This window comes from Helianthus annuus, chromosome 6 (genome assembly GCF_002127325.2).
Source record: "Helianthus annuus cultivar XRQ/B chromosome 6, HanXRQr2.0-SUNRISE, whole genome shotgun sequence".
Lineage (NCBI taxonomy): Eukaryota > Viridiplantae > Streptophyta > Magnoliopsida > Asterales > Asteraceae > Helianthus > Helianthus annuus.
In genome coordinates this window covers 21,137,302-21,153,876 of record NC_035438.2, presented here as the reverse complement: position 1 = coordinate 21,153,876, position 16,575 = coordinate 21,137,302, and the positions used below count along the sequence as shown (strand labels likewise).

At 39.4% G+C, this 16,575-nt stretch overlaps 1 protein-coding gene across 2 annotated transcripts; it reads left to right on the top strand.

Annotated features, from left to right (window-relative positions):
- Positions 1-12,681: 12,681 nt before the first annotated feature.
- LOC110864949 (serine/threonine-protein kinase OXI1) lies at positions 12,682-14,229 on the top strand. 2 transcript variants are annotated; one of them, XM_022114121.2, is made up of 2 exons: positions 12,682-13,245; positions 13,371-14,229. In XM_022114121.2, exons 1-2 carry the CDS (start codon positions 12,869-12,871, stop codon positions 14,119-14,121), a joined length of 1,128 nt encoding a protein of 375 aa, XP_021969813.1. In that variant the 5' UTR covers positions 12,682-12,868; the 3' UTR covers positions 14,122-14,229. The 2 variants fall into 2 exon arrangements, with proteins under 2 accessions (XP_021969813.1, XP_021969812.1); XM_022114120.2 differs by having other exon boundaries at positions 12,685-13,245; positions 13,308-14,229.
- The last annotated feature ends 2,346 nt before the right edge of the window (positions 14,230-16,575 follow it).

The following is a 16,575-nucleotide window of genomic DNA, read 5'->3' as shown; positions in this document are numbered from 1 at the left end:
AATAAATTAAGTTCCAGAATTGACAAGTTTGGTCCCTCAATTATACATGGGCTATAGAACAAGGGTTTTTAATTATACTTTGTCATGTTATGTTAAGATTTCTACTAACTAGGTTATCTTTCCTAGCCTTTTATCTTAACTTACTACTGGTATTTCGTTTAAAATGTAACATTAATATTTTCGGGGTGTTACAGGATTACCATCCGACACTTTGGTGCAAAGTACCGTCAACGTACCATTTTACGCGTCGCTTATCGTTTATGCTATCGTTAACTATTCAGGCTAATCTCTCCCTGTGCTCCCTTCAATCCAAGAGAGTGTTTACTTGTTAAACACAATCTGTGAGTATACGTTACTTATTCTAAATCACAATCGACACACAACGCAAACACTATTTATACGTTGACCGTTATTGCATGCTACGTGTTGTTCGATGAATGCTTGTATGTTATGTTAACATAGTGATTGTTGCCTGACACCTTAGCAACGATAGTACTATAGTTTGGACTCGGCACCTGTCGTGGACAGGGTTGTTAAGGGCTTTACTTCACGTGTCCCAGTGGGGATATGTATTGCGCATTCTACGACTCGCAGTCACGTCTGTGCATATTTCTCTGTCGATAACCTACTTGCCTTCACTTTCTACATGTTACATGCTGGTTATTCGTAAACTGTTTCGAATTCTATTATGTTATATCAAACTTGTATGCTCACCTTTACACTATGTGTATTGACCTTTACTTTAACGTGTGTGACAGGTGTTTAGGATGCTATCTGCTAGGGTGTTGTACTTTATCTGCTTTTGTGGAATCAAGTAGGATGGAGTCTAGAAACAAAGACTATCTATTCATTTGAATCTGAGTTGTCGGAACATGTTTTGTTTTGAGAATATCTATGTCTGTAATAATAAGATTACTTAATGGGTTATAGTATGGGACTTAATATTAACTATTTGGTAATTTAGTCGTTATGGAATTTCTCTTGACAATCTGTTTCGCTCAGTGCCATGCCCCGATGTTTCCGTCATCGGTTGGGGTGTTACAGGCACGAAGCGAAGAAAGCTCCTGTTTGGTCTTGGATCGGATGTTTTTCTTCGCTCTTCAAAGAGGCGACTTCACGTTCATACCGACGGCAATTGGATTCGGCCTCGACCCATCGCTTGTATGTTTCAACCACCATGGAATTGGATTGGGCTTGATTTAACATTAAGGCATTCCCAAGCTCGGGCCCGCTCATCCTTCGATAATAAAAATGCTCAGCAGGAGTACCGATGTGAAACAAGGACATCTTCGCAGAAAGAGCATCGATTATTCTGTCCTTATTCATCAACGACCAATCCGGTACACACTTCTCCAATTCTTCGACAGAATCCACATCCATCGCATCACTAGATCCTAGCTCCCGACAAACAAACACAGCTTCAGTCTCGTACCATAATGGAGACGAAGAGGTACTGTCCCCACCATCAAACTATTGCGGAATTGGCCTGGAAACATTAGAATCGACCCCGGTTGTAGACTTACCCGATGGAGATAGTTCTGTTTTCTTGAAAATCAGAGGATCGGGCATATCAGTATCAGCAACTAGCTTGGTGGACGGACCACCTAATTACAACGGGCTCGGAGGGAAAGTAAATGGACGATCCCTCGGAGTCTTGCCGCCGTGGAGGTGGGCATCCAAGTTCTCCAATAAACCCCCGGCCGCAGAAAACTCTGTAACTCGATCTGTTTCATCCTCCAAAATAACCACCTTGTTAACTAATTTAGTTTTCTTCAACCCCTTCGGGTTCAGATCTGATTTCGAAGATGGATTCCGATCGTATATAAATTTTCAGCCCCTTCGGGTCCCTGATCATATATAAATTTTCATTAACTATCGACAGGTACGGCGGGTCCCCCTTCAGCATCTTTGTCGCCCGAATGTCCAACTGTCACGGCCCCCGACCCGGTTTGACCCGTTTCGGGAGCCGCGGGACAGAAAATCCCGTGGTTTTTATTTTTTTATAGCGGAAGTCTTAACAGGATCGTTTTAAACTTGAAAATTTTGCCCGAGTATTATTTATTTACATTTAGGATAAACCCCGTAAATATCATAATTTCATAATTTCATTATTTTACAAACATGTTTATTTATTTTATTTGAGCCACCACTTCAAGCTTGATAGTGCTCCGTAGCACGTGTACTTAATTCAGTAGGTCACCTGAAACATGTTGTAAAAAGGTTTTGTCAGCGGGGAAATACTGAGTGAATCATTCATTTTGATAAAATGACACGTAGTTATAAAACAGCATAAGAGCGATTACTATGGCAGTATCTTAATTAATATCTGGCCTTGCCACCCGTGTGACGATGGTCATACCACTATTGGGTCCAGTCACCCAATTAGTGACGTTTTGTCACTGTTAGGTCTTATTAGCCTAACCCTGTTAGGGCTTATTGCCTAACCGTGAGAAATTAGTAATGTGCACAATACCCCACTAGCCAGCGGTTAAGATAACCACGACTTAATCCCTGTAATTATAACATTTTGAAAATAGTTTGAGGTATTGTAAAACAGTTGGTAAGAGAATGACTCACAAACTGTGAGAAAAGAGTTTATAAAAGAGGAATGACTCACATTGCAGATTTAACGGGCAAGGTATAAGCCTACTGATTAGCCTTGATTAAACTTAATTTAATTCACAATACACGCAATTGGGGTTAGTAACTAATACAGCAGTTACGTCAATTCACAAGATCAAACCCTCACAATGATTAACAAGTGCAATACTTAATAATTCAATCGGATTCACAACGAATAACAGAGCATAGTCCGAATTCGAACAGCACTCAAATATTCAAGTCGAAATCACGATGAATAATCAAAGTACAAGCTCAATTTGAGCAGCACTCGGACAATCGTTGGATAGTTATAATCGATCGGACGTTGAATCGTAATAGCGATCGAGTTATTACCCTGATTGCGGCAGCACTTCGTGAATTGTGTGTGTTTTAATAGTATATAGAGTATAACTCCGTAGGTAATTCGACTTTTAACGTCGATTTTGTGCCAGAAATCAAGTCCCAGACCCTACTATTTATACCCAAAAATTGTCCCCCCTCGCGCCACGCGAAAGAAACATGTGTACCCGTCGCGTGGCGCGACGGGTCTACTTTCTAGCCTAGGTTGCTTCGTGTCTAAGTAGCTTAGCTGAGTTGGTTTCACAGGTAATTTTAATTCAGACAACGATTTATAAAGATAATCGTCAACTAGGTTTTACCCCCCCTGAGTTTTAGGGGCCCTGATCCTGATTCCGATTGTTATGAAAATTTTAGGGTTAGTGCAGAATTACTTGGGTGTCTCAATTAGGGTTTTCTTATTGACTAATTATCATCCTAATTATTGATTTTAGTGACAGTTGTTACATCCTCCCCACCTTAAGAAAAATCTCGTCCTCGAGATTTACTGAAATAGATGAGGGTATTTTCCGACTTATTTCTAAGTCTAATTCCCAAATATACTCTGGTCTTCTATTTGTAGGGGTTTTTCTACGAATTTTCAGTGTTTCGTTTACCTCTACATCTTGAAGAGATACTACCAGGGATTCGTCTGCTAAACATTTCTTGAGATTGGATACAGGAAACACATCATGTATTCCAGCTAATTCTTCTGGTAGTTGTAAACGATAAGCTACTGGTCCTATCCGTTGGATCACTGGGAATGGCTCTACGTATCTTAGACTTAGCTTTTTTTTCTTACCGAATTTATAAATTCCTTTCCAAGAAAATACTTTCAATAGCATTTTGTCTCCAACTCGAACTTCGACGGCTCTTGTTTATTATTTGTATAATTCTTTTAACCGTCTTTAGCCTTTTCTTTGTGATACTGAATATCACAGTCGTAGTCACTGAGGATTTCCTTTTCCTCATGTTTAATTTTTTGTTGCTCCAATATATATCTTAAATTCTTATGACCCATATGGATAGTAAACTTACTTAGATAATGTTTCCTAATCTTAAGGGTAACTTGTGGCTTCTAATTTTTAAGTTTACAAGTGGTATGGCTTTCTTCGTGCTTTTGCAATTGCCTTGATGCATACACAATTACCTTTTTGTGTTGCATTACCATACATCCAATTTCTAGCTTTGAAGCATCACCGTATACTTTGTGAAATCTTCCGTTCCTTCTGGTAAGGCTAGGATTGGAATATTTGTTAATTTATGCTAGAGGCTTCTTTTTGTTTAAGTTCTTATTTAGAATTAACTGTTTTAGCTTAGTTAAGGATATATCTATCTAAGAGAATCCTTAATAAACTGCCTATAGTATCTGGCTAAATTTACAAGATTCCTAATTTCCATTTAGGGATTGCGAAATCTTCCATTTTAGTGATTTGCTGCTATCTTAGCAGGATCTAAGTGAATACCTTCATGATTCATCATGTGACCTTACGTAGTTTATTTCCTGTAATCATAAATACTTCTCCGGCGGGTGCCTGGATTTTCTATAAAGTTCTTATTACAAAGAATTCGAGCAGGGTTGGTTACTACTCAATCTATTTCTAACACAACATCAAACTCGGCTAATTTCATAGGAATTAGATTGGCGAAAAATTCTATGACCTGGGAGTTCTATATTTTCCTTTTTGCCTATTTCGACTGTAAAGATTTGCCTAAGTTTGATTAATGATAGGTTAAGAGTTTGACAGAATGAAGTATTTATAAAACCTTGGTTTGCACCAGAGTCAAATAATACTTGCATAAATGTTTGTGAACTAAAACGTACCAACTATGATGTCAGGAATTAGTTCAGCTTCCTGAGTAGTTAATTGAAAAGCTCTTGCGTTTTTCTTGGTAGTCCCTTCTGCAGGTTTCGTCTTTTCGTTTGCTGGATTGCCTAATTTCGGGCAGCTTGTTCTGAAGTGTCTGGGTTCTCCACAATTGTAGCAAGTTATTGCCTTCTTTTTCCTGCAGTCTTCTTCTTGATGTCCTGGAATTTTGCAGTAATTGCAGCATCCTCTGCATTTTCCAAAATGTTTTCCCTTGCAGGTATTGCAAAATGGGATAGTGGAAAATCGTCCGTTTTCTCTTTTCTTGAAATTGTTACTATTACCTATATGAAATTCTTGGGTAATTTTCTGGGCTAAATCCTTCCTCCTATTTTCTTCTCGAGTGCGTACCAATCCGTCAGTTAGAGTGTTAGCTAATTCTACCGCATCGTCAATCGTGCGGGGTCTCGCAGCTTTGACAATGTCACGAATCTCACTAATCAAACCCCAGATATAGCGAGAGATGAGTACCGGTTCCGGCGAAGCCAAAGTAGGTACAATTCTGGCATACTCAAAGAATTTTGAAGTATACCCTCGACAATCTACATCTACCATTCGGTGACTTAAAAACTTATTCGCCATCTGCTCTTTTTCATATTCGGGACAGAATTTTCTTTCTATTAATTGCTTAAATTCTTCCCAACTTATGGCATAGGCCACGTCACTTCCTTTAGCCTGCAGTACTGTATTCCACCATTCTAATGCTTCTTCCTTGAAAAGGTGTGAAGCGTACATAACCTTATCTTCTTCAGCACATTTACTTATTCTGATCACTGCCTCGGTTTTCTCTAACCAACGCAGTGCCGTAGTTGCCCCTTCATTGCCTGCGAACTCTACAGGTTTACAGGCAAGGAACTCCTTGTAAGTGCAACCAGGCGTTGCAGCTTTCTTTTTCTTAGAGAGCGGAGCTTGTCCTAGTTCCTTATCATGATTAACATGATCATTGCCTCCATTTACGCTATTACTGAAGTTATCTTCAGAAATACGTTTGCTAGGAATGATTTGCTGTGGTTCTATTGGATTTTTAACAGCAGCAATGATTGCTGGAATAGCGTTGGCTATCCCTTGAGCTATCATTGTTGGAATAGTGTTAGCTATCCCTTGAGCAACAATATTTTCTATATCCTGCCTAGTCCTATATTGATCCCCTGATTGTTGCTCGGATTGATTAACTTCATTAACTGATTCATTATTTGCATTTTCCATCTGATAATTAATTGTATATATATATATAATTGTATTAGTATCAAATAAATAACAAGTATACACAAAATTATTATATAGTTTTATATAGCCAAACTATTGATTTCTCGAAATAATAATATGCCTTATTATACACCATTATCTTACAAAATTTTATTCGTAAAATTTTTACAGACTGATTTTGACTATTATTACACAATCCATGTTCCATAAATCCCCTATTCTTTGGTAAATGATATTCTAATAACGGTGTTTCCTCTTAGGAGATCTATTCCTCAATTTCTTAGATCTTATTCCCAATATTCATTAGTTCTTAGTCAAAGTGGCGGAGTCTAGCTATATTCTCGTTACTTTATTGGTGGATTTTGGTTCTGGATCGAACTGAGGAAAAAGCTTATAGGGATTGTTTTGTAACTGTATTTCATTGGTCAACCATTCGTCTATTTTGAAAGGTCGCGAGTGGGTTGACGGATTTGGAATAGCTAGTTCTACATTTATTGGCAGTTGTATTTCATTATCAGGCTTAATGGTACTATAGTTGGTCAATATAAAATCCAATTCTTCCTGAGATGGTAATTTCTCAATTTGTCTAGAGTTTTCCCCAATTTCTATTTTCTTAGGCGTGGGTTTTTCGAGAGATACAGCGTTGAATTCTATAGGTTCTTCTCTGTCTGCTATATACCTATTGAAATCTCTGGAAACCGCTATTCTTACTGGATAGAGATTTAAGTTCTGAAGGGCATCAGACAGATTACTCATGCTGTTTAACATAACATAATTACTAAGTCAGAAGTTATAGCAAATTTTATAGAAAACTTTGAAATATCATTTCATACTGTTTAACTACCAAGACAACTAAAATTTAAAATACCCTAGGTTTTATTTGTAAGTTTATTTACTTACTGAATAAGACTTCTAGACTTTTGGATAATAAAGGTACTAAAATTTAGGTCAAGAATTGCTTTATTTGCTACATTGGCTAGCATATAAAGTTCTGCTCATACTATACTCAATTAGTCAGATAATAAAACATATATTCATAGAATGACAGTTGGAAATTTTAAGTATTTTCAAAAGACTTAACAGGCTTAAATCAGTGGCTTGAACCTGGCTCTGATACCACCTTTTTCTGTCACGGCCCCCGACCCGGTTTGACCCGTTTCGGGAGCCGCGTGACAGAAAATCCCGTGGTTTTTATTTTTTTATAGCGGAAGTCTTAACAGGATCGTTTTAAACTTGAAAATTTTGCCCGGGTATTATTTATTTACATTTAGGATAAACCCCGTAAATATCATAATTTCATTATTTTACAAACATGTTTATTTATTTTATTTGAGCCACCACTTCAAGCTTGATAGTGCTCCGTAGCACGTGTACTTAATTCAGTAGGTCACCTGAAACATGTTGTAAAAAGGTTTTGTCAGCGGGGAAATACTGAGTGAATCATTCATTTTGATAAAATGACACGTAGTTATAAATTACAGCATAAGAGCGATTACTATGGCAGTATCTTAATTAATATCTGGCCTTGCCACCCGTGTGACGATGGTCATACCACTATTGGGTCCAGTCACCCAATTAGTGACGTTTTGTCACTGTTAGGTCTTATTAGCCTAACCCTGTTAGGGCTTATTGCCTAACCGTGAGAAATTAGTAATGTGCACAATACCCCACTAGCCAGCGGTTAAGATAACCACGACTTAATCCCTGTAATTATAACATTTTGAAAATAGTTTGAGGTATTGTAAAACAGTTGGTAAGAGAATGACTCACAAACTGTGAGAAAAGAGTTTATAAAAGAGGAATGACTCACATTGCAGATTTAACGGGCAAGGTATAAGCCTACTGATTAGCCTTGATTAAACTTAATTTAATTCACAATACACGCAATTGGGGTTAGTAACTAATACAGCAGTTACGTCAATTCACGAGATCAAACCCTCACAATGATTAACAAGTGCAATACTTAATAATTCAATCGGATTCACAACGAATAACAGAGCATAGTCCGAATTCGAACAGCACTCAAATATTCAAGTCGAAATCACGATGAATAATCAAAGTACAAGCTCAATTTGAGCAGCACTCGGACAATCGTTGGATAGTTATAATCGATCGGACGTTGAATCGTAATAGCGATCGAGTTATTACCCTGATTGCGGCAGCACTTCGTGAATTGTGCGTGTTTTAATAGTATATAGAGTATAACTCCGTAGGTAATTCGACTTTTAACGTCGATTTTGTGCCAGAAATCAAGTCCCAGACCCTACTATTTATACCCAAAAATTGTCCCCCCTCGCGCCACGCGAAAGAAACATGTGTACCCGTCGCGTGGCGCGACGGGTCTACTTTCTAGCCTAGGTTGCTTCGTGTCTAAGTAGCTTAGCTGAGTTGGTTTCGCAGGTAATTTTAATTCAGACAACGATTTATAAAGATAATCGTCAACTAGGTTTTACCCCCCCTGAGTTTTCGGGGCCCTGATCCTGATTCCGATTGTTATGAAAATTTTAGGGTTAGTGCAGAATTACTTGGATGTCTCAATTAGGGTTTTCTTATTGACTAATTATCATCCTAATTATTGATTTTAGTGACAGTTGTTACACCAACTCACCAGAGTCGAAGGATTTCAGCCTCAGGGCATCTTTCAAACCCATAACTACACAAGCAAATAGTTTGTAATGCATCTACGTATATAAAGAAAAAGAAGGGGGGAGAAAGGTAAGTACAAAGCACAAAAAAACAACATCCAAACAAAGAGCGTAACTAACCCTCTCCGTTCCAACGATGTGTTGGAAGTACTCAAATTAGGGCCATATCGTGCTTATCCTTCCATTACAAGGATGTGTTCCGGAAATTTTTGAATGCGACCGGCCTCCTTGATCAGAGCAGCATATAAAGTTTTGTTAAATTGAAAATCTTCAGGAAGATGTGACCTCCTCGGCCTCCAAGCCATTTCGGCCGGAACGCAGCGATCGTCTACCAAAAAGAAACGGTCCTTCCAATCATTTAGGCTCGACGTGATCCACGAGAAGCACGTAACATTCTTATTCCAAACCTCGAATGTATACCAATCTCCGGTTTGGTTCAATTTATAAAAAGCCCGGAACACATCCAAATCCGGTTCCGATTCCAAGCCACGGCAAGCCAACTCAAATTGACACACTTTGGCTAAGCCAAAGAGGTTCATCTGAGATAAATGAACATCATGAAACATCAAGACTCTGATCAAAAACTTGGTCAAGGGAATTCGGTAGTTGCAATAATCGAACATCCTGGTATAAACCCCAACCTTCCTCGGGACGAAGGGATAGATGACCTTATCCTTTTCGGGGAGAGTTGGATTAAGGGAGGACGAGATCGAGTATTGCTGCACAAGCCATTCCAGACCGGACCGATTTAAAACATTTAAGCACCCAGACATGTTACTCTTATTGGCCATGGCAAAAAATTGGAACAAACCTGTTAAAGTGGTGATTCGGAAGACAGAAAAAGAGTGGAAGTGGCAGGGGAAGGTTGGAGAAGAAGAAGAAGGTGAAAAGTAAAAAAGAAAAATCACTTTTCTCCCTTTATTTATACAAAAACTTAAACCGCCTCAAATCGACCAATAGGGGGACGACACGTCACGATGGAAATACATGTGAAACGTCATTTCAAGTGGGGTAAATTATAATGATTGTCGGTTACCCAGCCAAGTAACCGCCAAAGGAGGAATTCAAAAAAAAAACCCACCCAAATCAAAATCGAATTAAGCCTCGAGACTAGTTCGTAACTTTACTAAATAAACGCCACGAACTAGGGGGACTTGATGAGGATACGTGCTAGACCGGACCGAACACCGTCTACCACCGAACCGATCGCCCCCTGACGAAGGTCGGACCAGAAGTCACCAAAGTCAGGACGCCGCCGAACCAAGTCAGATGAACCACATTAGAACGATCGACCTAGAGGATCTTCCCTAACTAACTTGGGGCCCACAACTCTAACGGCCTGACAGAGACTGGTTCGGCCATAACTACCTCGCCACGTCAGCATACCCAAAAGGTATAAATACCCCGTCAAGGTCTCCCACAAGGGGTAATGACTACTTTCTCTCTCTAAACTCACTTTCTCTCTCTCTCACTGACTTATTCCATCTCCTCCAATACTTATTCGCATGCCCGAGCTTTGTCGCAGAGAGGCCCCCTCCCTGTGACGAGGCTAACGGTGTGCTTTCTCTCTTGTTGTGATCTTTCAGGACTGAGTAAAGATCATCTGAGGCTCAATCCTTGCCAGCTCGGACCGACTGGTAAGTGAGTCTTCAGCTACACTTAATCAGCTATAAGAAGTATCACTCGAATTAACTTTTGCATGAAACTACACAGTAAGTTCAGATATCTAAGCATTAAAATGTAATTGAGGTATGAAACTACACACGAAGTTTAATTATTTAAATGTAATCGAGAATGCCAAGGTGGTAACGTCGTGGTACAACACAAACTCACAAAGTACCAATCCTTGACATTTTTAAAGGAAAATATCTTGGAATGCTTGGCATTCGGTGCTACCAAACCCATAGCCTGTTAATAAGCTATACGTGTAAAGAACTTATTAAAAAGTGACACAAGGTCGAGGTCATAAGGATCACCTTTCGATGTGTGTGCTTGGGTGCATCCGAGTATCTTACTAATTGTTTTTTTTTTTTTTTTTGGGTAAAGAGTATCTTACTAATTGATACTGATGCAGTCATTCTTTATTTGAGATGAGAATACTTATCATGTTGTTACAAGTCTTCTTTGTTTGTTATTTATTTAAAAAGTTTTGAATGAATTAACATTCTAATGAATTGATACAGTTTGATATGATTTTTAGTCCCACGGTAATGCGCGGACATTCTCACTAATATTAATAATAGAAGCCAGTGAATATTGTTTTTAATATTATAATAATATATATAGTTTTTAATACTTATATTATTTTAATAATAATAATTTCTTTACTTTTTAAGTTGGATAAGCTTTGTGTCAACCGGTATTGATATCGAAAATACATGTAGGGTCCGATTCGTTATCGGTACACGAAGATAAAAATCGGCAACAAAAATAAAAAGTAAAATACTATTGATTAGTCATTAGTGTGCAACCATACATGTTGATTGATGCAGACTACCTCAATTACTGTGTAGCAACCCTAACCTAAAATAAATTAAAAAATCATCTTCTTCACATCCAAAACACCCAAGACCACCATTGTTACAGGCTCCGAAATATATAAATATATACATATGCAATGTGGCTGGACGGTGGGTCTGTGCCCACCAACCCTATGCAAAGGGTGAATCCGCCATTGTGTATTCAACCGTTCAAAAGAAAATAATACTGGCTTCAATTAAGTAATAATATTTAAGTCACAGGGCTAGATGCATTTGTTTCAGTGGGCTAGTTAGTGGTTGGACCAAAGAAAAATTTGTGGGCTAGATTCATTTGTGTCACTGGGCCAGTGGCTAAGGTCGTGAATCAGTGATTGGACTATACTTGGACTAAAGAAAAATCGGTGGGCTCTGGCCACACTCTTGTTAGATGTGTACAAGAACCGTTTCGGCCATTTAAATGGGCCAAACCCATTCGGGTTAGAAATCGATTTTGGTTCAAAAGAGGCTGGTCCAGTTGGTTAGAATGTTACCTCTTCAGGGCTCATGATTTTCGGCCTAAATGTTTCAAGTTTAAATGGGAAAACTGAAAAACCCAGACAAACTAAATGTGAAAACTGAAAACCGAATAAAATCAAAACAAAAGATTTTTAACTATCCAAAAAACAAATTATCAATCTTTGGTTCTGTTTAAGGGTAAAACCAACTCATGCACACTCTTAAGGTCAGACCAGAGGGTCTAGTCTTTTGGAAATATCGGTTTCGGATTGGTCCGGTTTCAGCATGATACACACATGACACATCTACAAAATGAACTTTATCAAGTTCAAGTGTAAAAACACACAAATGAGCTTTACCACAATCTGACACAATTCACGCCCTGATTTAGGCCAGTGGGGGTAGACACGTGATGGCAGTTTATCACGCGTGGAAGTTTATCAAATTCCACCGCTGCCATGAAGTTCAACGAGTGATGGAATTGTTTTCGTGAATTTTTTCACGCGTTAAAATGGATGGATGTGAGGGGTGTGAGGGTTTATTGTTGGGTGTTGTGAGTGATGATCATTGCCACTAAGACGGGAGGTTATGGGGGTCGTCCCCATGCCCGTCCCTTGCTCGCCGCCCCGTCTTCCCCACCCCTCTGCTCCGGTTCCGGGCCAGGCCCGGTTTCTCCGTCCTCCACAAGCCGGTGTCGACGCCCCTCTCTCTCACACACACCTATACATACATACATACATATATATATATATATATATATATATAAAGGGATCCATCCCCCACCCCCATAGGTCCATCCCCTTTAGGCCCCGCTTACGTGGCGGTGACATGGCGGCCAATCCACTTAGGAATGAGGCTCTTCATACCCTCCAGTTTAAAAAAGGTTATGAGTAAGGGAATAACGTTTGATGACATGACGAAACTTGATTGGATATTGTAAGTGATGAGCGATGACGACTCCACCCCTTATACATTTATACTCATCTATTCATGACAAATACTGTCAAATAGTGAATTGATAAGAACTGTTTTCAAAACGTTCTGGAAAACATTACAACAAATTCCAAACTGATGATGCAAACAAAACAGCATTAGTAAATTGCATTAAATTTTCTCAAGTCCACTCTAACTCTCCTAACAAAAGAAAAAAAACCACACCTCACCAAACCCGTATATAACTCCAACTGCATCAAATTAAACCAAAACCTTAAAATTCCATCTGATACCTCTAACCGCCATGAACGACGATCAAATCCCGTTGCTAGACATCCATAACCTCAAGGTTATATCACCCTTAGGCAGAGGAGCTAAAGGCGTAGTCTTCTTAATACAAAACGACGCCGAATTACTCGCTTTGAAAGCCATTTCCAGAGCTTCAATCAAGCGTAAGCTGAACAACAACAACAACAACAACAGTGACGGAGCTGAGTACAAGCGAATCTTCTTCGAGCAAGACGTATTGCGACGGTTTCAACATCCGTTGTTACCGAAACTCCACGGTATACTATCTACTCAAAATATCGTCGGATACGCCATTGATTACTGTCCAGGACGAGATCTCAACTATCTCCGTAACAAACAGACTGAGAAGATATTCTCCGATGACGTCATCAGGTAAACTGCAAATTCATTACAGTCGATTAGTTCATGTAATTGAAACAAATTCATTATATCAGGTTTTATGCGGCTGAATTAGTACTCGCATTGGAATATCTTCACAAATTAGGAATTGTTTACAGAGATCTAAAGCCGGAAAACGTTATGATACAACAAAACGGACATCTAATGCTTGTAGATTTCGATCTCTCAACAGAACTTTCTCCGTCGACAAACGGCACAGCTTTAACGAAATCCGATCCGCTAACGTCCGTCAACAAACGGAAAAAGCGGTTATCAAAGCTATACACGTGTTGTCAATGTCATACCGCTACGAATGAAGACTCGGTGCATCCAGCCGAGTCAGTGAGCTCAGAACCGAGTTGCAAAAAGACAAACTCGTTCGTCGGAACGGAAGAGTACGTGGCACCGGAGATGATACAAGGCAACGGTCACGATTTCGCGGTGGATTGGTGGTGCTTCGGCGTCGTTTTGTACGAAATGGTTTACGGAACGACGCCGTTTCGTGGAGCGAATAGGAAGGAGACGTTTTACCGGATTTTGTGTAAGTCGCCGGAGATTGCCGGAGAACCGTCGCCGTTGCGGGATTTGATCGGAAAGTTGTTGGAGAAGGATCCGAAACGGAGAATACGGGTTATGGAAATCAAAGGTCATGATTTTTTTAAAGGCGTTGACTGGGAAAAAGTCTTGCAGATGATGAGGCCACCGTTTATACCTGGACGGTTCGATGAGGGGTGCACGGATGGTAAAAAAATAATTGATGTAGAGGATTTTGTTCAACAGGTGTTTAAGGTGGATGATGACGTCATCGGTGAGGTCACGGAGAAGATGGTAGATGAACAGAATTCTGCCAAGAATTTTTGGGTTTTTTAAGTTTTAAACTTGTAATTTAGGATGGTGATTGTTAAATACTTTTCGGTTAATATTTTAATGAGCTGGCCGTTCGAAAAAAGAAAATTTAATGCAAAGACTATTTTATCATCCTTATTTTTTAAATAATATTTATAGTGAGAGAAAACGAAAGGTCGTCGGTGGCTCGACGGAGTGCTGTAGTCCGGCTTAGCGTGCGAGGTACCGGTGAGTGACACATCTGTTACTATCCCGTCTTCTACCTCTTTCTCTAAGCTGATCTTCATATCTCCCATTCGCTTACCGGGTCCTTCTCGGTAATCGCTGAGTGTGAAAGCCCGTATCTTACTCGAACAGTCGCCGGGAAATCATTCTAATCCAGACACCGGTAGCTCGACGAAGAGACACTGCTTGGTTTAGCACTAGAGGTTGTTGGACGCGCACATTTCTTTGCTAATCAACCTTACCTCTCTTTCTAAGCCGATCTTTCGATTTTCCGTTCGCTTCCCGGGTTTGGATCTCGGTTTCCGACGGCAGTTCTGTCCACCATTGGGCCATGATGGAGACGCGGGAAAGACAAGAGGAGTCTGAAGAGGGGGAGTTACCACCACTAGAGCAGACCTTCAACGGGAATGTAAAGCCTAGAAAGGAAGATGCCATTACGTTTTATGTTACGAACATCCCAACGGGGACTACGGATGCTGATTTGTGGAATGAATGCAGAAACTTAGGATGGTTGGTCGACGCTTATATCGCAAGAAAAAAGGATACTATTGGTAGGAGATTCGGTTTCCAAAGGTATGCTTACGTGAAGGACGCAGACAAGATGGTAAAGGCCATAAATGTGACAACTCTCACTAAAATCAATAATTAGAATGATAATTATCTATTAAGAAAACCTTAATTAAGACACCCAAGTGATTCTGCACAAACCCTAAAATTTTCAGAACAATCGTAATCAGGATCAGGGCCCCTAAAACTCAGGGGGGGTAAATCCTAGTTGATAATTATCTTAAAATACTCGTTGTTTAAATCTCATTTGCCAATTCTGTCAACTCAGCATAGCTAGTCCCGAACCTAGGCACCCTATATTTAGACTGCTTCCCTTACGGACCGTAAGGGATATGGCTTACGGTCCGTAAGCATGCCCAAATTCGTGTATAAATAGCAGACATTGGCACTTGAATTCTGTGATTGAAACGACGAAGAAATTCGTCTGAGGCACGGAGTTATACTCTGTTTACTACAATTAACACACACGATCCACGAGGTGCTGCCGCAATCAGGGTAATAACTCGATCGCTATTACGATTCAACGTCCGATCGATTATAACTATCCAACGATTGTCCGAGTGCTGCTCAAATTGAGCTTCTACTTTGATTATTCGTCGTGATTTCGACTTGAATATTTGAGTGCTGTTCGAATTCGGACTATGCTCTGTTATTCGTTGTAAATCCGATTGAATTATTAAGTATTGCACTTGTTAATCATTGTGAGGGTTTGATCTCGTGAATTAACGTAACTGTTGTATTAAGTTACTAACCCGTTGTGTGTGCATTATTATTAAATTAGGTTTAATCAAGGCTAATCAGTAGGCTTATACCTTGCCCGTTAAATCTGCAATGTGAGTCATTCTCTTTTTCTCAACTGTTTTACAATACCTCAAATTATTTTCAAAATGTTATAATTACAGGGATTAAGTCGTGGTTATCTTAACCGCTGGTTAATGAGGTATTGTGCACATTACTAATTTCTCACGGTTAGGCAATAAGCCCTAACAGGGGTTAGGCTAATAAGACCTAACAGTGACAAAACGTCACTAATTGGGTAACTGGACCCAACAGTGGTATGACCATCGTCACACGGGTGGCAAGGCCAGATATTAATTAAGATACTGCCATAGTAATCGCTCTTATGCTGTAAATTATAACTATGTGTCATTTTATCAAAATGAATGATTCACTCAGTATTTCCCCGCTGATAAAACCTTTTTACAACATGTTTCAGGTGACCTACTGTGAATTAAGTACACGTGCTACGGAGCACTATCAAGCTTGAAGTAGTGGCTCAAATAAATAAATAAACATGTTTGTAACATAATGAAATTATGATATTTACAGGGTTTATCCCGAAATGTAAATAAATAATACTCGGGCATTTTTCAAGTTTAAAACGATCCTGTTAAGACTTCCGCTGTAAACATGAATACCACGGGTTTTCTGTCCCGCGGCTCCTGGACCGGGTCAAACCGGGTACGGGGGCCATGACAGAAAAAGGTGGTATCAGAGCCACTGATCAAGCCACTGATTTAAGCCTATTAAGTATTTAGAAAATATTTAAATCTTCTAACTATCATTCTATGAATATATGTTCTATTATCTGATTTATTGGGTATAGGATAGGGCAGATCTTTATATGCTAGCCAATATAGCCATTAATGCAAATCCTTAAAAAAATTAACCCAAGTTTTAGTACCT

Coding starts and splice junctions, on each gene's coding strand:
- LOC110864949 (XM_022114120.2), top strand. CDS start 12,869: ATGAACGACGATCAAATCCCGTTGCTAGACATCCATAACCTCAAGGTT. Junction 13,246..13,307: donor TTCTCCGATGACGTCATCAG/GTAAACTGCAAA, acceptor TCATTATATCAG/GTTTTATGCGGCTGAATTAG.